Source organism: Sylvia atricapilla, chromosome 8, assembly GCF_009819655.1.
Source record: "Sylvia atricapilla isolate bSylAtr1 chromosome 8, bSylAtr1.pri, whole genome shotgun sequence".
Lineage (NCBI taxonomy): Eukaryota > Metazoa > Chordata > Aves > Passeriformes > Sylviidae > Sylvia > Sylvia atricapilla.
The window spans coordinates 27,938,017-27,959,852 of NC_089147.1; the positions used below are offsets into that span (position 1 = coordinate 27,938,017).

Here is a 21,836-nt window from a genome sequence, read left to right on the forward strand (position 1 = left end):
GCTCCCAGCTGCTCTCGACATAAATTATATTGGTGTAAATCTGTGTCTTTACATTGCTATAAGAATAGAGGTCATCTTTGTGTGTGTGAAGGAATGACTGTGGAAAACAGAAGAAAAACAAGGTCGTCTCCTTAAAATATTAACTACTAGTATTTTATTTTTTGTCATTTTGCCTTTGAAAATTGTTTGTAGATGGGATATCTTGGTCATTCCGTGACTATGTGTTTAATAAAGACCAATGAGTAATGACAATGAGTTTGACTCCCGAACAGGAGAAGTAGCCTCAGTAATAGGGGATCAGAATTTAAACTGGTCTCAAGATTATTCATTCATTTAAAATTGAGAGGACCAAATTTCTTAATTACAGTATTGCAAATCCAGGAGTAAGTTAATTGAACTCCATTTAAGTAAATGGGTAGAGTTTGTAGGTTAGAATCTCCCAGAGAATGAAATGAGTGTATTTTGTTCACGTTCTTGAAACCTGACACGGGACAAGCATTAATCAAGAAGAGGAATCAAAGGAATTAATAGTCCATGTTGCTGCTTTTTGTAGGAAAGGTTACTCTTCTGCAGTGGAGGTTATTACTGAAAGTTTTCTCATTATCTTGTAAATAGGTGGTTCAGTATCTGTAAGGAGATGTTTAGGAAGAAATAGAAGCAATTAAAGCAATAGCAAACGTGTATGATAATAGGATGTTCTTGGTTGGTGCTAGGGAGCATAAAGAATTTTTAACTTATTTTTGCATTGACATAAACTCTTTGAATTTCATGGGTTTAAAAATAAGGTAAGAACTCCTGTTAAGTTTCTTTGGAAATTGCTTTCTTTGAAGCAATAAAATATCTATTATGGTATTTTTAAATGGTATTTTTGCTACCATTTATTCCACAGACTCCAAAGGGTTTCAAAGCAAACCTCCCTCCTCTAATATTGGCTTTACATTCCAATGCAATTAGAGATAGGAAACAGAATGTATATTCTGGTTTTTTTGAAGAGAACTCTTTTTATTAAGACAGAAAATACTGAAAATCTAATTGAAGCTCTTCAAAAGCTTTGAGAATCTTATTTGTTAACTCCTATCTTACCCTTCATCAAGTGTGCATTCTCTTTAAGGATTATCTACATGCAACACCTACTTGTTTTAAATGTTGAAGTCAAAGCAGTTTCAGGAACAAAGATGCCTTTGTGCATTCTTCCTGTTATGAGCTTTTTCCATCACTTTATTCATTAAAAAAAAAAAAAATCTTTTCCCCAGTTGTCCTGTGAAATCTCTTCATGAATATGTAAAGTTGGCAATTCTGCAGAGAGAAAAACAAACATTAGCTCTTCCCACCCTGATATCAGATACACAAGCTAAATAAATGGTATTTCTTTCTTTATTGCTTGCAGTGCACTGGCTTAATATGGTTTGGCGTTTTAGGGCTCCTTTGGAAAACAAATGGGGGATAAAGGTTAGATAAGCTACCCTTCCTCCAGAGAGGAGTCAGGGTCATGCTTTCTGTTCAAGAGTACCTTGACAGGTTATATTTCATTACTCTTCTTTAGACCAGTGCAATTAACTAACGTTTAAATGGTGAAAGTTGAATATGCATCTAAATGTTTTAAGTTACAGAAGGAGAGGCAAGTAGTCGCTTGTCTCTCTAAAGCTTCTGGTGCTGGCCGGACTCTGGCGGCAGGGAGCGATGCGATGTGCCGCGTGTGTCTTGCAGAGGGCAGACCTGGCCATCTCGGCCATCACCATCACCCCCGAGCGGGAGAGCGTGGTGGACTTCAGCAAGCGCTACATGGACTACTCCGTGGGCATCCTCATCAAGAAGCCCGAGGAGAAGATCAACATCTTCTCCCTCTTCGCCCCCTTCGACTTTGCGGTGTGGGCATGCATCGCCGCGGCCATCCCCATCGTGGGCGTGCTGATCTTCGTGCTGAACCGCATCCAGGCCGTGCGGGCGCAGGGCACCGCCCAGCCCAGCCCCTCCGTGTCCTCCACCCTGCACAGTGCCATCTGGGTGGTCTACGGCGCCTTCGTCCAGCAAGGTATCCCCTCCGCCCTGGGCAGCGGGACAGGCCTTCCAGATGGGTGAAGATCCCACGGAAGGCCTCTCTGGGGGAGGTGGGAAACGTTGGGGCTCTCTGTCTCTTTACGCCTTTTCCGTCGCTCGCTAATTCCAGGAAAAGCACACTCCGGCAAAATTGTTACAGTAGAAATAAACCACAGAGCTGCTTGGTGCAGAGTTGGAATGCTTCTCCAGCTCTGAAATTAGCACCTTTTTAATTGTTTAATGTATAAATAGAAATACAAATGCATATGTTTTTGAGCTCGTGTGAGACAGTTCACCTCTTGGTTTTTTGAACTGAGTATATAACTAGCTTTACACTCTAGGCATGGGACTGATCCTACCGAAGTCAATAGGACTGCTGCCATTAACAATGTTATTTTTGTAACTAATCATTTACAAAATCTGCCCACACAGTTTTTGTGCCATATCTGTAATGTTAGTTGTATTCTTGGAAGGCAGGTTTTATTGAATGCTGACATATCAGTAAAGTTGTTAACTTTTTTCTACTTTTTTTTTTTTTCATTGTGATTGCAAGCTTCTAAAGCTTCAGCTGGAAAATCCATCCTATTACTATGAAACTTGGTCCCTCATCTCATTAAGATGGGTTTAAGTGCAGTAAGATACAATCAGCACAAACATATGCTGAAGTAAGTAGAACCAGCTCTGTGGTAAGGTTTAGTCTCCAACGATGCTCAAGCATAACTGCTTGAAGACTGCTGCAAAGAAATCTTCACATGGTTTGAAATCTTGTCAAGGGTAACAAGTAATGACACTAATGCTTCAGTCTTTGCAGATTTAAATACAGGAAAGATAGCACACAAACCATTAGGCAGTTCTGTGGGGCTTTTTTCCCAATTCTGAAAGGGTAATTGAAGACAGAATATTACTATATTCAGAACACTGTAATGATTTAATTCCTGCATATTAGTTGTGCTTCACCATTCAACTTTATTTAGAACATTTTTCTTGTTCTATAGATTTGATCCTCAATAATTCTCAAGAGAAATATTTTGAAAGATGATTTTCTAGAACACTGTCTAGGGCAAGATGTTGACTGGAGAAAATACTTGTGAATTATCAGCTTTAATAGAAGCAATGCTTCTCCCACACTGAAAGGGCAGACTGGAGGGGAAGCAGAGAGGAACTCCAACGAAGTTTAACACAGCAGGGCACACAGAGGGTGATTGTAAAAGGAATCTGCTGAGGGACCCTCCGTTTCTGTGTCTTTGTAGGGGGTGAATCCAGTGTCAATTCTGTGGCGATGCGCATTGTAATGGGAAGCTGGTGGCTCTTCACCCTTATTGTGTGTTCTTCCTACACAGCGAATTTAGCAGCATTTCTCACAGTATCAAGGATGGATAATCCCATAAGGTAAGAGCCTCTTCTTAACACGGAGCTGGAAACCTGGATTTCACAGGAAGGTATTATCCATTTGAGCACTCATTCTTGCAAGAAGGAGATAACTCTCTAATAAAATACTCTGCTTATTTGCAGTGGCTGTTTTTCTCTCCTCTCCCCCTCTTCACTTTCACTCCAACAGCCCTCAGGCAATTCTGATGGAGGGGACCGTGGCACTTTAATTCTGTATTTTCCCAGAAGTGGCATCTTTCATGTCCTGTTGATTGTTTGGTTTCGATTTGTGTGTGTGTGTGTGACTTGGGGCTTTTTTTTCTGCAAATTTAAAGGCTAGAGGTTTTCTTTTTCTTTTCTTCTTCTTCTTTTTTTTTTTTTTTTTTTTTATCACAAAATGTGGACAAAATTTTCACCTTCACGCTGGCATGCAGTACTGGGAGTGCCACTGAAATTTCACACTCAGTGCTGCCAAGGTTAGAGCCTGATATCTCACATTTGATGTGGTGGTGATGGAGTGGAGCCGTGCAGCACAGACTCTTCTTCTAGAGAGTGCTGAGGCAAGGATTTCAGGTGTTAGAGAGTGACACAGTTAAGCTGCTGCTCTCATTTGAGGTTGCGTTGGGAAGACTGGCATTGAATGTTTGTGTTCACTTCCTGAAACAGAAGAATTGTCACTGAGGTGAGAGTGACACTTAAACACTTTTGCCTTGTCATTGGTTTCTGCACAGAAGGACAGAAGTCCATTTCTTCTAAATATGAGTTCAACAGAATCTCCAATTTTTAGATTGCCAATATGCACTCGCAGACAATGTAATGCTTTGTGTAGATATGTCATCATCATCATCGTCATCAAACCAGGCCAGGCCAATTACAGTCTTCGGTTTTAAATTCACTTTCTGTTAGGTTTGCCATATTAAATGGGCATTAACAGTAACAGAAATAAGTACTCCAAGTAATTTCTGGAAATACATGAGAAACTATGTAGAATAAAACTATGTGTGATGCCTGGATGTACTGGGAATATGGTTAAGCTGAGTGAATAAATTGCTTTTGAAAAGCAAGGCACAAATAGCTATCCAGAAAGCTTGACTAATCGTGTTCTTAAAATTTTCTGAAGGTTCTATTTCTTTCACTGCTGAAGAAATTTTCTGTTTGGTCTAATCAGCACTTTCCAAAACTTGGTAAAGTTCAGAGGAGGACAAAAGTTGGGGAGTAATTACTTGAAGAATCTCAAAAAGAAGAGAGGTTTAAGAGCAGAACTATGGATTTTTAGAGTAGGCCTTTGAGTCTGAGCTGTTACAACATTTACAAGGTTTTAAATCCCCTTCTTAAAATGAAAGAACATTGCTAAGAATCTTGAGGAAGAGAGAAGTTATTTGGGTAAAGGAACTGCTCAGGATTGTTTCACATTTATGGAATTCAGGCACCCTTCTAGAGATGGCAGCTGGAGAACAGTAATTAAATGCCCTTTCTATGCCTAATGGTAGCTGCCACTTCCCAGTTCCTTTATCACATCCCCTTATACCAGACGAGGATGCAGAAGTAAGAAATCATCAGCTGAGTAATTCAGGTACCAGAATATAAATGCCAAAAGAAATTTAAGTTGCCAGAAATTTCGCTGCCGATGATCCACCTACTTGGCTGTAAGGGCAGGGATCTCTAGTGGGTGTTGTCAGCCACAGTGTGGATTGTTCATATTGCCTGAGGTGTCAAAAGTGGTCCTGGATGCTGTGGCTTAGGCTCCCAAATCATTCCTGAGGTGCCTTGGAGAGAGGAGGTGGGGTAAAGAAACAGTTTCTCTGGAAACTCTTGTTGAACATTCATCCATCTCTGAGCTATGATTTTCATGTCCCCACACTTTAGGTGAAACAGCTTATAAAATGTTTTGTCAAGTTTAGAGCAAGTATTTTTTTTCTGAGGAAGTAAATTACTGCCTTTCCTGAATTAATGGTGGCCTTGTGCCTCGGCTCCCCATTCTAACTGGCTTCACATCATATGATGTGCAGTGGCTGTTTTTGCCTAACTCTGCCACTCAGCTTGCCTGCATTCTGTCTTTCATGAACCCAGAAAGGAATACTTATGTGAAATCCATTTTTCCCACCCGAAGAGCCACAATGAGCTAGAGCTGAATATTTGCTCACCAGCTGAGAACTACCAAATCCATCTGTGTACACTTCCATTGTTAAGAGAAAACAACCCCCATCCTTTCAGTAAATGTCTGCTGTTATCTCTCCCTCCATAGAGGAGTCCTCTGGTGTTCGGTGCTGCTGCCTCCAAATTGCCAGCAGGAGAGAAATAAGTATTATGGTGCTGCAGTAGCTGCAGCATAGTTAAGATTTTCATTACAAGACTGATTTTCTTCCCAAGCCCTCTCCAAAATGCCTAATAGAAGCTGTTTCAGTATCAAATTTGGCATGTATGGTCTGTGAATAGTGAAATAAAAGTAGATTTGATTGAATAACTAGCTGTCAATCAACCCAGTGATCACTGCCTCCACAATTTCACTGCAAAACAAGTGTGTCATAGAAATCATAAACAATATTTATTAGAAGAGGCTTGGTGAGACATTCACTGAAGCGAAGTTGAACTGTTGGAAGGCAGATTTTTAGAATTATCCTGTCAGATGAAAGCCTGCTGATAAGGGAATAATTTTTTTTGGTTTTTAAATTTGTCGTTGGCAAGTCTCACAAGGCTATTCCACCCTGCTGGCAGTTTCAGAGGCTTCCTGTGGCTCACAGAAAGGTGAAATACCCACAGTAGGAGGAACGGCAGAAAGCAGCTTTGATCTGCCACCTATATTTGTTTCCTGACAGATACTTTGTAAATCCTGAACAGGATTTTTTTGTCTGGGTGCCTAGATCCCAAGTGAGAAATGTGCCTATCTTGGAAAGAAAAACTGTTCTTCTCCTTGGATTCTCCCAAAACATGAAGGGCTTTATCTCAGGTGTGCTGACAAGAAGAGGCACTGCCTTTCTGGTCTGGCATGACACCACATGTTTCCTTGCCCCTCACGTGTCCCGTGTGCCCATCACTCGCCCTGGTGCCATGTGGTGATGGCATGGGTCCAAACGTGGAGTTTGAGACCCACATGAAAACCTCTACCCCTCAGGAGGTCAAAGCTGACGGGAAACATGCTGTGCCTTCCTTGGCTGCCCTCAGTTCTGCAATTGGCAGTGGTCAGTGCTTCTGCTCCCTGTTGATCTTTTAATGCTCCTTCTTAATCCCTTTGTCCAAACTGCCTCCTGCACTTCTCCTCTTCTCTGTGCCCCACCTCCCAGCCAGGGAACATGGGCAATGTTGTGGTTATCTCAGGATTTCTGCCTTTGTGGAGATGCACAGGCCAGGCAGTGACACAGCAAGCAGATTTCCTGGCCCCTTATGGGCAGAGGAAAGAGTGGCTATCCAGTTCGGTATGAGGACAGGAAAGGCAGCTACTGGTGGCATCTACTTTGGAGCTCAGGTTGGGAAGATGATGATGAATGTTCTAACTTTGTAAATGATTCAAAAAGTCTCAGTTTTTGTTTTTAATGTAGAAATCTAGGTAATGTTTAGAGCCTGTGCTAATCCTCGAGAAACTTGTTTAAACCCAAGTGATTTGCATTTGCTATTCTAATATTTGCCTTCAGTACTGCATACAGCTGAGGAGTCTTCTGATGGGTCAGTCTGCCAAGTAAGGCAGAATTATTTCATGTGAGTTTGTTCTTTATTTTGTCTTATTACATTTTCAAACAGCTCTTGGATCTGCTGTCTGACCTTCCATTTGTAATTATGAGTTTAATTAGCAGTGACTTACATTCCAGCTTCATTTCTTGTTAACAAGCAGACTACATGCAGTTTCAATAGCTGCACAGATATTCTGAAACTCAGGTTTAGGAGAGCTTGTCTGACAAGAGGTTAAGAATCATGCAAGAAAAATAGGACATAAAAAGGTATTCTATTTGCAAATTCAGAGGAGTTTAAAGATTTTGTCAAATTGATCTTTAACATTTGCACGTGCTGTGGATACCTTGAGAGGCATCTGTATTTTATGTGTTCATGGACTGCATACAAATGCATAAAATATCTGCTTTAAGATCACAGCTATTGATTCATGATTTCAGATTCCCTTATTTGTATTTTAATCCCCCAATGTCTTGGGTTTTGGTGACAGCTGAAGATTTAGAGTGGCTTAGTTGGGGTGATAGGCCGACACTTGGAAGACTTGGGGGCAGATTCTTTTTCTACCACAAGCTTTGTTTGATCTTGGCAAGCTTAGCCTCCTCTCTGTCTTGGTTCTCTTCCTGTAAAACACAGTAATAATTTTTTTTTTTTTTTTACATGGCATATTGTCAGTTTAGCTCTTTTAAAGATGATGGCCATAAATGACCATGTAATAGTCATGTGCTATAGGTATCAAAAAAAGATCGATTTTCTGGTTGCATACAAAACAGAAGCAGTCTCAAAATATTTTAAAATAAAATGAGAAAAATACTTGGAAGATGCTGGCCAAAGGGAAATGAACAAACAATTCATCTGCTCTAGTTAAGTGGATTTGATAGGGTTGGTGGCAAGAACCTCACCAGAATCTCTCTGTATTCGCGTCAATTTTGTTTTGAAATTCCTCATGTATGAAAACAGCCTTTCTCTTGTTAATATCAGATGTGTCTTTTTAAATATTTCATTGGATTTTCTTTTGTTATGTTTAATTTGTACTATGTTTTGCAGTGTCTGTGCAGCACCTCAGGCATGTTGGCAGGAGGCATGTATGAATGAGCATGATAAAAAGTAATTATTGTGATTATTATTAAAGGCCTGTGAGCAAAAGCTTCAATCATTAAATAACTAGATTAAGTCCCTCCAGAAAAAACAAAGGCTAAAAATGAGTGTAAGAAAGATGGAAGAACTCAAAACTTTTTCCTTTCCAGAACATTCCCCTCTGGAGCACAGGGGTGAAATTTCCTGGGAAATGCAGCAGGGCAGCAGTGCTCAGGGGCAGAGATTGCCAGCATTCGCCTTCAGGCTCTGTTCAGGACAAGGCACTGGGCTGCTGCCAGTGCTCCAACTCCCATTGTTTGTCTTTTCTTTTCACTCCTATTGATGGTGCTGCCCAGTGGGTGCTGCCCAGAGAGCCACAGAGTCTGGAGCCTTTTGAAAAGCTTTCTGAATGTTGGCATATGCCATTCAAGCACGGTTTAAAATGGATCCTAATTACTCCTCTAATTGAACAAGCAGGCAAGCATCTAAGTGCAAATATTTCCCAGGGACATTTTTCTGAGAAAAATGAGAATGCACAGCAGAAAATCAAGCTTGCATTCCATCTCTCCAGTTGCCATTAAAAGATGTGGCATAAATTGGACATCAATGGCAAACCAGGAGATCTGTGATTCCACACCTCTCCAAACTGACTTTTGAGAGACCTGTATCATAGCATCTCTTCATTTGTTCTGGTTACGGCAAAGTTCTGTGACTGAGGTGGGTTGAGGCATTGAAATTCAGATGCATGCACAGTTTAGAGAAGAAAATGATTTGGATATAACATTAGCAAAATCTACCATCTGTGCAGGTAATAAAATCTTTATTATTTTTTCCTTTTGCTTTGAAAGGACAGAAATCTAGCAAGAGTAGCAGCCCTCAGGACACCCCATCAAAACATACAAGGATTGGTTTAAATCTGATATTTGACAGCAGGCTCTCCTCGGCTTGGATGGAGTCACCTTTTGGGTCAGATTGTCTCATATTAATGTGGGTTATTCCCCAGCTGTCCACAGAGCAGCTGTATGCTTTCTGCATGCATTAAATCCCACTGCCCCTGACTTACACCTTCCTTGTTGTAGGATGAGGTTTCTTTTTTATTACATGGATAGCACTGATGACTTATTTTGTCAGGTTATATTTTCTATTTGACTCCTAAGGGATAAACAATACATAGCACAGTAATGGAAGATTTTTGCTCAATAGGATACTTAGATTTCTATTATGTTTCCTCTAAAGAAGCTGATTCAATGTCTTATATTAACTGAAAATACCACTTAATATAGCAGGATATTAAAAAAGCAAAATAATTATTGCTATAGCAAATCAAACAGAAAGGGCCTTAAAGCTTCAGACATCTCCTAACGGCCCAATCCATCATCTCTAAAGACAAAAACAGGAGGGAGAAGAAAAACTCCACAGAGAATTCTCTTTTGGAAATAATTCTTTGTCTGAACCATTGAAGAGGTTGGCCAGTGGGGTTTTTTTTCCACGTTTTAATGACACGGAAAAATGTGAAGTGAAGTGAAGTGAAGCAGCTGCCTGCAAACCAAACCCAACCCCCTGTAAAATGACGTGTATTTTATATAATTTATCTGTACTGGTCAGAGTCATTAGCATAACAGTGGGCCCTACTATAAAAGTCATGCAGGTTCTGTTGCAGGATAATATAGTGAATTTTACTGCATAGGTTTCCCAACTACCAGGAGGTCTCTCTGAGAGCATTCCTAGAGGCAGAACAAATAAATTGTATTCACAAAACTGCCAATAGTTAGTAAACGCTTAATGACACTAAGTTCACTCCTGCAAAACCATGAGATGAAATTGGAAGTCGCTGTTCTCACTTATAAGGAGAAGTTGTACCTTTTTTTTTAATTATTGTCACTTCAGACAGGGCATACATAGGCTTCCAACTCTGCTAATCTCTTGAAATACTTTGGGAACTGCTTCATTTGTTCATGTAAAAAAAACTTGTCTTCTCACCTTGCACAATTCCTCACCAAGATTCTGTCATTTTTGTGCCATGGTTGTTCAGCATTAGATTTTCTCACCCACCTAACAGCAAAGGTAATTTTCCATCTTCTGCTCTGGACACTGGGATTTCAGTCAAGGGATGACACAAATCGCTTTCTGCAGTGACAAATCATGCAAACTTAGTTTGATGGTGTTGTGAGGAAGATTTATACTTGCTTCTTTTTACCTCGTGCATTTGCACAGTTCCCGTGCATTTGTAGCATATATGGTAAGCTAGTCCAATGGCTGCACTACTCTTGAAAATTTAAAGAGAATAGTTTTGGTTTTCTAGGTCCTGAAAGAGCACTTGCAGAAGCTCTTGCAGCTTCTTATAACTTCTTTTAATGGTTCCTCATGTTAAGATAGTTTGCATCTGTGTCTTTGATATGGTATCTTTCAGGAATTGCCAGCCCTTCTTTATCCTTTAAAGCAACACCCCAAGAGACTTTCTTCTCTAGTTCTTGATGTTTGTTGAGTCTGGTCTTTTGAAATGTATTATTTTTATGTTGTTAATCTTGTTTGGCTTTTTCTTCTGCCTCAGGATATTAAACTCCAACATCTTGTAAACATTTATAATCTGGGGACTTTTCTCTTTGACATTTCCATTTAAATCTACCAGACCTAAAATAGCCACTCCCCTCATAAATGTTTCCTTGATAGAAGAGAATTCATCCTCACACCAGACACTCTTAACACCTTGACTGATATATAGGAAGATATTTCATCTGCTGAAAAAAAAGTTGTTCCAATACATTCTAAAATATTTATCAGCTCTCTTGCCATGAAGTGGAAATGTGTAAACTTGCCAATTAAAGAAAAGCTTTAAAAATTGAGTATCTTTATAAAGAGATTTAGAAACTATTCCTGATACTGTAAAAACAAACCCAAAACAAACAAATCTGCAAACCAAACCAAAAAGAAGCCCAGGAAAACTTATTAATCCATGCAGGTTATGGATGTGTATGGGAGAAAGGAACTTATTTTCCTTGGGAACTAAGATACTACTGTTTATTACCATGAGTGCTTTCCTCTTGGTTCTTGCATTGCAAAATATTTTCTGGAGAGAAAGAAAACTTTTCTGGAATCTTAGCTGTGTTGCTAAGAGGAGGGTTGCATGTGTTCTTTCCATTTCCTGGGTTCATCTGCCTTGCTGAGCAACGTTCTCTTCTGCACGTGTGCCCCCTTTATAATATAACCTAGCACAGGAGTGTTTCCAGACTCATCTGGAGATGAGGGAGAGAACAGCATTGCCTCAGAAAAGCTGTTTTGATACAGCTGACAAAGTTTGTTGCATTACAAGCAATGTAATCACAGGCATTGAAGTTGTTTGCCTTCTAAACCATTAAAACCAGCCTGAGAGAATGTGCCACTGATTTAATTTAATTGATTTATGAATAGTCATGTCTATCTAGAAAAGAATAGAAAACCATCAGTCAGAATGGGGTGGATGTTAAATACTGTGTTTCTTACACACGGCAATAATGCAATTTCCAAGCTCATATTTCAAGGTATATAATTAGGCTGCCCAATAAACTAATTAATCTCAATATAGTGAGCAGCCATTTTTTTCTGATGTACTTTTTTGGTGCTTTTTAGTATGAGCTTCAGTATTGAGAGAGACTTGTGTTCCGGGTGAGGAGAAAGGGAGAACAGAGGGTGATGTCTCTCTTCCCGGTTACCTTCCTGTCGGTCAGGTCGAGATGGGAAGTGCACCATGCACTGTGTGCTCAGTCTGGGTCCTCTGAGAAACAGCCATGTGGGCCTCCAGACTTGAGAATGTGCATCTGTAATGCATGCACTTTAGGCATCAATAATAACTGATGAATGTTATATGTGCTTTCAGTATTAATGAAGAGCCCTATATTTTGATTTCCCAGGAGTGTGCAGCACATGCTCTAGCAATCAAGATGCCTCTTCAGAGCCCCTCTGTTTTCTTTTCTTCTCCCTGTGGTAAGGGAAGGGTGTGAAACTGTTTTCCAGCATCACATCATAGCTTTGACAGATCTAACTTCATCCAGCCCTTCCTGCTGACACACAAGACTCCTGATAAATCCAAACTTAATAAAGAGTTGTGTAGGACCTTACTCCACACTGGGATTTCATGGACTTAAATGATATCCTAACAGTCATTGTATAAAACACCACTAACCCCGAGTAAAGGCTTTATAAGGCGGCACCAAGAAGCCAAGCTTATCTGTTGCCCACTCTATTTAATTAAAAAGCTTCTCTTTGTCATCCGAGCACGACACGGAACGGTAGCGTTATCAGCACTCAGAACAGCAGTGGAAAAGGAAGAAAGCAATTTCTTCCCTCTCGATCTTAATCATTAATCTTCATTAGGATTTTTTAGCTTCTGAATGTGAGCTGTAGAAGGCATCAGCGTGGCAAACAATTTCAAGTGCATCTGCATATATAATAGGTAGTTTGTTATTTTCATTATAGGTAAAAGCATGTGTCAGTCGCCAGATGTATTTGATTCAGACAATATGATTTTCATGCCAACTTTATGATATGTTTGATTTAGGTGAAGTGACTAAAACCTGCTGTTGGGACCGAGGTGCTGTTAAACACCAGCTGCAGTTTTTATTTTAATTAATAATTTAAGGAGTAGAATACCTTGCTTTAATTAACATGTTAACCCTTTGAGCTACTCAGAGAAAGGCCACAATCGCAAAGTGGTTTGCCAAAAAAGTAAAGCAAGAAAATACTCAAAGGAAGTCCAAACAGGAGTATTTTTTCCTCCAAACATGCTCTTGGGAGGTTTTCACCTTTTCATTTCAGTTTCCTTCTCACTGTTGAATGGAATATGGAGTAGGGATAAAGGATCCAGGATTACCCAGATTTTTTTAGCCAGACTGTTACTCTGGTTTTTCAGGGTGAACAGCAACTGCTCATAGCTGCTCTGAATCCCTTCCCAGACTTTTAGCTGAATCTGCCAATGCTGTACAGATGTGCTGTTGGGCCAAATCTTTCCTCGATCTGTTCTGAAAATCTGCCCAGTCATGTAGCAGTTTAAATGTGGATCTGAGCAATTAAAGCTCCAGACTTTGAAAAAACTGGGCCTGCATCTTAAAAGAGACTCTAATGTGTTAGATGCTCTGAGTCAGTCTGATAGTTTCCATGGTTAAATTGCAGACATGGTGGACAAACTGAGTAATATCTCAAGGTTATTAAGTTTTTAAAAATATGGAAAAATGGGATGGTGAGGAGTTCTGTAAACAGCTCTTGTAAATATAAAGAAAAGACTGTTCTCTGACTTCACTCCCTTATTTAGACATCAGATGAATCCGTATGCAATCGTAAATGCTCAGCCATGAGAGAAACTTCATCCAGGGATCACTATCTCTGGGGCCTCAGTGGATCCAGCACTGAGATGCAAATACTCAGAAACTAGTTTCCATTGTTATCAGTATTAATGGAATAGTTTATTATGCTATTTTTCTGGTTTTGAAAACATTCCAAGCAAAACAAATGTAACTTTTACTGTAAGGATCATCACAGTTTCTTTACAGTGTGGTGGAAATTCAGAAAACATGGGACATCCAGAAAGAAAAAATAAATTAAAAATAAGTAAATTTAAAAATAATCAGCAGTCTAAGTGACTTATGCTTTTGTTGCCTGGAGGAGGTTTGGAGAGGAGAAGGGTTGGAAGTATAGTTAGAAACACTGGATTGACAATCAGGAGATGTTTAGCTTATTTCTAGCTGGTTATCAGATTTCTTTATGTGCAGTGCTGAAGCAGAGTCAGTGTCAGCTCTAGGCAAAATGAACTTTTAGGATCCAGTGACAAGTCAAGTCACACTCATACAGATCACTGCAGATGATTGGAGTTGCTGAGGTGGTCCTGAGGGCATAATTTAGAAATAGCAATGGATAGGAATTACCCAGAGGTTTAATGTTGTTTACACAAGAACCTGTTTTACTGATGATGATGAGAATCCAGTTTGATTTTGGGATCCAAATTTGAGTCTCGTAGCCAGAAATAATATTAAGTCCTTTTTTGGAAACAGGCATATTTCCTAAATAAACTGCTGGAAGGTACTAAGAACTTCTTTGAGCAATAGGACACAGCCTATGTGTGTGGGGTTTTGTCCCACATCCTCCACACTTTGACTTCAGCAAAAGTGCTGCAGGTTGTTCTGAGATCAATGAAGAGTGGAAATTCAGATGTTGGTAATAGAACAGTAACAGTATTTCTGATGCGTCTCCGACTCTTAAAAAATACAGAAAGCCTCCAAACGTTTTGTCAATAAATGTGTGTAGCTAGTAATTAATTACTACTAAAATCATAAACATGACAGTGCATCATTTATTAGTGGCTTGACTGTCTTTGCATTTCAGTGGGTTTACATTCTGTTCTCTTCTTTTAAAACCTAATCATGCAGTTGCTCAGGAGCAGAGAAACACTCAGTCTGCAGGGGAGCCAGTGCTGTATCAAGAGTTAAGAAAACAGTTTTGTTTGCTTGTCTTTCCCTTTGCATGTAGGAACAGAGGCTACTGGAAGTTGTTGGAAAGAAATTAAATCAGTTTGGAGCCTGTAGCAGTTTAGTGCTGCTAGTGCTTTGTGTATGTATTATTTGGCTATTTTGTTTTTCATTTTTCTTACTGTTCGTGTTTTTGTCTCCAGTTCTGGGAACCTTGAGTGTGTGCTTTTGTGTATAACTAGTTTCAGTGATCTCAGCAGTACTGCTCTGTCTATTGAGTCTGCTGGGTAGCCTACAAAAGGAGTTCCTTTGGGGCAGGAGAAGAGAGAGGGTCCGGATGCTGCACTGGGTGGGTGACAGAACTGTTGCCATCACACACGGCATGCAGGATGTGCAGCAAACCCCTTCCTCCTGGGACAGAAATAAAGCTTCTCCCTAGAACTGAATGTTACATTCTACTTTTGGTTGCACCTAATTTAGGGCAGCGAGTCCCAATCCAATCAGAGTCTCAGAGATGCCACCACACTGGCAGCAGTGACCATTATAATGATGAAAAAAGCTGCTGCAGTGCCATTACCTGCTGAGGAGTTCAATCAGTATTTGTTTTAGCTATAGGAAGAGTAGGTGGTTGACATGGCAACGTGCTCTGTGACACATGTCAATTGATTGGTTTTGCCACTGGAGCAAAGTCCCTGCTTCTTTGAAATCCTGTGTAGCAGCTGTTGCTGCCCCACTGCTGAGGACAGGAGCACACACAGCCCTGGCTGTCTGCACTGTTTGTCTCCTGCTGTGGTTTGGAAAGGTGCAGTCCTGGTGTGAAGGGCTGCAACACCACTGATTCAGAGTAGTTTAGTCTGTCAATACTTACGGCTCCCCTTGCAGAAACTCCCATGGCCTTTTCTGCTAAGGCTTTTAAAGGGGATAGTATTTTTCATGGAGAGCAGATAAAATGAATTTTATATGAATTATACAGCAGTATATATTTGCTGGTGAAGAACTTGACCCAGAAATGTGTATCCTAAGCATGGAAGTGCTGCTGCTGATCTCTACTGGAATACCTTTGTTGCTAAAATTAAAATTTTGCTTAGAGTATTTGATGGAGAAACCTGTTGCTGCTCACGTCACTGCACTGAGACAGAATTAAGAGCATTTAAAGCGACTTACAGTGAAATGGAACAATGCAGAATTTGATCATGTCACTTTAGAGAAGCTGACAATTTAGGGATTGATTTAAGAGCTCAGTTAAATTATTTGTAAGTTCAAAGAAAATCTAAGATGCCCAAATTAAAATCATGGACCAGTTCTTCTGAAGTCTAAGGTTATAAGAAGTGGAGATAAACTTGTTTTCATTTTATTTCTCTGTAATAAGGGTACTGCCAGTCTCAGAATACCTTGAACAGTTTTATTGGCCCCACTAAGAATAATCTTCAAAGTAGCCCATCTTTTAGTTTTGTATGTCCAGTTTAACACACACTGATAACATTCCTTTGTGTACCTGGAACAAACATTGAAAATCTACCAAGATACATCATAATAGTTTCTTTTTTTCATGTATATTTATTTTTTGGACTTGTAGGTGCAAAGGATAGATCAATTGCAATGTTACCTCATTGTTCAGCCAATATATCTCCCTTTCTTGATGAAATATCAGTTGCACTAATGTTCAGAGACACTAACTGCTATTCTCTTCCATTTTTAAGTGGGCTTATGCTTTTTTAACTTGTATTTAGCAACACAGTGAAGCTCTTCATGCAAGTCTCTGAGTCAATGAGCCTATCATCCCCTAGTGGTACTTTATATCCATAACAGAGGGAATTTTTAATTTTTTCCGGCTCTTCAACCAGTTAAATGTATTCACCTTGGGTAGACCAGCTCTAGAGAATGTCTTTTCATGAAAGTTTGAACTCAGTTTCAGATGCCTGAAGACAAGCTTTACCCTGCCCACTCATAGATTTTACTTTAAACTGGAGTTCCAAAGATTTTTCATTTGTGAACAATGGACTGAGGCTCAAATCCTTTGCCTTGCTGATTCATAAATGGATAAAAAAAATTAATCAGGACTCAGATGAGGGCTGAGGTTCTGAATGGTAAGATGTGCTCATGCAGACATCATCTGTACCCCTGCAGTACCACTCCACCCTTGGTTCAGCTTTACAGACTCTTTTTCCCTTGAGGGGCATCTACAAATGAGAATCTGATCTGGCAATGCTGGCTTGGCTTCCAAGTTCATCTCTCAGTGGGTGGATTGATGTGGTCAGCAGCAATTAACACCATTTTCTTATTTGTCCTCGTTGTCATGGAAAGTTCTCCCCTGGAGGGAGGAGTTCTCAGCAATTTTAGGTCTCAAAATTCTGCACTTTCCTACAGTTCACAGTAGGCAGAATTCTCTTTGAACTCGTTGCTTTTCCACTGGGTATAACTTTATCCAATAAATCTCTATTCAGATAGAATTTTATGTTCTAGGTTTTAGCTCATAGGTGTTTCTTAGGCTTACAAGCTTGTCAAATCAGTTCAGATACTTCTGCTTTTACTTTGAAGTTTACTGGCTTTGCCATTTTCCCAGTGCATAAAACACATTTTTGCCTCTCACATAACTGTGTGGAGAAAACAGTTCGTATTAGGAAGTGCACTTATATATTTAATCCTGGAGATGTAATGAATTCTGAATTTTTGGAGAAAAAAAATTTAAAAGAAAATAATTTAGCCTCAAGGAATTTAAAGATAGAAAATTAGGACTTGTACTACAAATTTGATGCGTGCATTTTTAAGACTTCATTTAAACAGAGCAGCTTCAAAACTCTCAATCTCTGGGACACTTTATCTTGATGGCAACCATCAGCTAGAATACTGCATTGAGCAAAAAATCTCAGGGTCATTACCAAAACAAAAATCCACTTTTTTTTTTTTTTTAATGATGGGAACATGTTTTTCTTTTGAAAAAGGCTTTGATCGCATCTGATGATCCAGGTGCCTCCAGCTGAGTTAATTGATCAGCAGTTACCTCAAAGCACCTGGTGTCTAGTTTAGTCTATCACTTATTATTCATCCAGAAGTCTTGGGCACATAGCAGCAACAGAGTAAAATAAACCCATGCTGGCAGGATATTTTTAGTCTGTGTATTTACAGCTACACAAGGTTTTTACAAGTAAGAGCGCATCTGCAAAAAGTGCAGTATTAATCAGTATTTTTATTCTGGCAATTACTTTTAGTGGTCTAATTATAAATGTTAATGCCACTATTGCCTCTCCATGTCTTCTGCAGCATTTGTTTTGTGTCAATAAGTCTCTAACCAAAAAATAAAAAAAAAGCAAAACTCCACACCCAAAAAAAAAACCACCCCAAAAAAACAAACAGAGAGCCCAGTTCTTCAGTTGATTCTGCATGGAGTAATTGCAGTTCCACTGGGAATACATATGAGTTGTTGAGTTCCTCTAGCAGGCATTAAATATTGGGCATTAAATGTTTTGGCTGGTCATACAGTTTTAAAAGACATTTTTCTTTAGATTGACTGCAGATACATTTACTTAAATCAATTGGTTTACATGGACTTGTCAATTATAGCAATCACACCGTGGATGTATTTATCTACAAATTGAAGCTGTGCTCCTGTAACTGTGAGGGGCATTGGCTTTTTCTGCTTTACTGGCTTTATCTTTAATCACACTTACAAGGAGCCTTTAATGGCTTGTGAGATCCAGTACTGAGGTGGTAGGGTTAATGGGGCATCTTGTTATGGTGCACGGTTTTGTCGCCAGTAATTTTGTATATTAAATGCATGAAATTTTTGACATAGGAAAGTGAGGAAAGAATTTGAGTGGCTAAAGGAGATGGGTCCAGCTAACAGCTGGTTGCACAAATAAAGCTGAAGAACAACAACAGCAGCCACCTTTAGAGAATGTGAGATACAGCCAGTATCTGGAATGTAGCAGTGAGTGATATCGTCTGGCAAAGGCAAATTTGAAGCTATTAAAAACTTACCCTTGTGATTATTTTACTTCACCCTGTAAAAAATAGGAGACAATTCATCTCCATCCAGTATCATTTATGTATGTGCCCAAATCTTTTGGCCACTTCTCTACCTGTGGAGGTGCTGAGCATCGCCTCCATTTTCAGTGCCTCCATTCAGAAATACAGCAGAGAGCTTTTTTTATACAGAGTGAGACCTGTGGCTGAGACCACTCTCAGTCAGGATAATCTGTGGGATGGGCTTTTGGCTAAGTGGTCCAAAACATCAAACAATTCACTGCTAGAAATCCTTAGGACACGCAGTACTCCACATTTTCTGTTCCAAGAAAATGCTGCCAGCTAAAGGCCTTACCTTACTCCCACACCCAGGCCAATGCTATGCTTCCCTCCCTGCCACCTGTATGCTTGTCTGTTTATTGCAAGCACTTGATTTAAACCCCAGATTGGCTCTCTTTGCCCTGTGATGCTTAGAGAATTGAACAAACTGTGCTGCTCGTAAAGCAACATGTACTGTGCTTTTGTGCGGTACTGATTGTCAATAAAATCTAATTCAGCTAAAATAAATATACTGATTGCCAATAAAGTGCAATTTAACTAAAACAAAATGCACATTTCTCAGTAAAAGCTTCCATGGCAATAAAGGAAAACAGGAAATACTGATAATACTAAAATTGCAAGTTTAATTTTTTTTAACTATCCAAACCCTCATGTTGAAACTTTCAAACAGAATAGCAGTATCAGCAAGTAGGCATTTGTAAAGTTGTTACCAGCTGAAACCCGTGTTAAAGTGTATTAGTTAAACATATTTTTGCTACTGTGCTTCTACCAGACATGCTTTCCTACACACACCAAAATCTCTGCACTAAACCTGGTGGGAGAGGGTTTCCACAGAAGACCCTCCTGTGGGTGAAAGACCTTTCTTTGCCCTATAGGCAGAAATGTGTATTTTAACAGGCAGATTATCTGCTCCTGGGGTTTAAGCAATTCCCTGGGATATGATGAAACTCACTTTAAAAATAAAGACAGAACTAAATGCAGCATGTAATCATGTAGATTAAGACTGGAGGAAAAACGGCTCCGTAGAATGTACAAAAAAGCATTTAGGGGAGCAGAATAGATCTTTCAGGATCATTAAAGAAAGAAATAAAATCTGAACAAATTCTCCCATTTTTCATTAGCTTCTTGAGTTTCCAACAACCTCCAGGATGTTTGTTTTGTACTTTATCAATTGCCATATACAGAGCTAGGACAGTAACAGGAGTTTGGGGTTTGGTGGAGCTCCTCGAGTTCTCCCAAATCCACAAGTGTGCAATGTATATGGAGAGAAGCTGTTCACACAGTCTTACTTAAAGCTGCTTAACAGCTTAAAATGATAAAAAGTCCTTAACACAGTTTAAGAACTTAAACCACTTAAACTGTTTGAAGCAGCTTGTGGAGAGTTTGGGGCAGGGGGTGTGCTGAGAGGCAGCCCTGGGAGCTGCAGCCTGGGGACAGGGCTCCCAGAGAAGGGCACCTTTTTCAGCTCAACTTGGGGGGCCTGAGGGTGATGTGAGGGAGAAGAGGGAAGAGCTTTCTATGTCTTTTTCTATGTATTTCTATGTGGCATTGTGTACATGCCCAGATTGCTTTGCTGGAAATAGCATAGCAGGGAATCTTCCAGGCATGTGAGGTGTCAGCAGTGGCATCTCCCCAGTGAAACAGGGAAGAGGGTGGCAGAAAAATATTGTCTGTGACAAGTCTTCAGCTGTGGGGAACAGCTTTGGCTCAAGGGCCAAGGGAAGGCTCCTCAGGAGCATGGTGAAGAAATCTGCACAAGCTGCAAGCCAAAGCTTTTGTGGCTCCAGGAGCTGGAGGTTTGGGGGAGGTGGCAAGGGTGAGCCTTTCAAGATCTATTGATCAGGAAGGGTTTGTTTCTGAAAGGTTGTTTTTGGGGGAAAAGAAATGGGGCAAGGCGGGGAGGGTTGCCTTAGTTTATCTGATGTCAAGCTGTGTTAGTTGGTTATATTGGAAGCATGTTGATAAAATGTGAAGTCACACATTTATAAAGCATTTGACGGGAAATAAACCATCATTTCCGAGATTCAGTTTGGTCCCTGCTGCCGTGTGTGTTGTCAGAGGTCGGATGTGTGTTGCATATTTGTGTGCTGAGATGGAAAAATGGTGGCACTGCACAGAGGTGATACTTGAGGGGAAAGGAAGAAGGGAATGAACCTCTGAGAGAGGGAAAAGAGCCAGGATGATGCTTCTGATGGCACTGATGCCACCTTCAATGTTTTGAAGCTTGGGCTGGTTTTCATTGATGCAGGCAGTGATTTACACCTTTCAGTGCAGAAAAGACTGTAAAACAGGAGTGAATTACATTCTGTACAATTTGAAAATAAATTGTGCATTCACAGCCACTCAGGGTGAGACCCATTTACACTTCCAGAGTGGTATATGATGAGTAAATGAAAGTTAGGCCTCTGTGTGAATGAAAAATGCCTGTTTTACCAGAGGCTGTGAAAAGAGAAAGTGAGAGAGACTTAGTGGAAATTGGAAGCAAGATTTTATTTGTTTGTTTAAAACAGTCATATTGATTTGGAGTCAGATGGAGCATTGGTATAACGGCAAACTAATTCCACTGAATTTTGCGAGGTATTTGTGGTGAAGTTGATGAGGCTGGAAGTTTATATTTATAATATGAATTTTTCCTGTGTTCAGGTAAGTCTTCATGACATTATATTCTCGTGCAATCTTGGTAACATATTTAACATGGATGTTATCTGTCAAAAGTAAAAAAGAAATCTTCACTGGGGTGAGACAGAGCTTGGGAGTAGTTAAAATCATATGATCTCAGTACAATTAAATAACTGTCTGGCTTTCCTTTATGATGAGGAATGAAATATGGAAATGTTACTTGGTGAGGGTAAGTGATTTCTAATGAATGACAGATATAGAAAGAAACCATTTCATTAATGAAATCTTGCTAATGTACTGCATAATACTAATTTCTCAATATTGCTTGAATTTCAGAACGTTTCAGGATCTCTCCAAACAAATGGATATATCTTATGGTACAGTCAGGGACTCAGCGGTGTATGAATACTTTAAAGCAAAAGGGACCAACCCTTTGGAGCAGGACAACACCTTTGCTGAACTGTGGAGGACCATCAGTAAGAATAACGGGGCAGATAATTGTGTATCAAACCCTTCTGAAGGCATCAGGAAGGTAAGACCGGATCATAGGGGTTTTCATTTAATTTCTGTATTAATGTTGTTTCTATGGAATTAATGTAAAGTCACATGAAAGAAAAT

The 21,836-nt window shown here is 39.8% G+C and overlaps 1 protein-coding gene across 1 annotated transcript in view; it reads left to right on the forward strand.

The window, feature by feature from the left end:
• GRID1 (glutamate ionotropic receptor delta type subunit 1) overlaps positions 1–21,836 on the forward strand; it is a 484,454-nt gene that overhangs the window by 436,090 nt on the left and 26,528 nt on the right. The window contains exons 11-13 of the mRNA XM_066324528.1: positions 1,708–2,032; positions 3,288–3,426; positions 21,555–21,750. Of these exons, the coding sequence (XP_066180625.1) occupies positions 1,708–2,032; positions 3,288–3,426; positions 21,555–21,750 (660 nt within the window). The remainder of the gene's footprint in view (positions 1–1,707; positions 2,033–3,287; positions 3,427–21,554; positions 21,751–21,836) is intronic.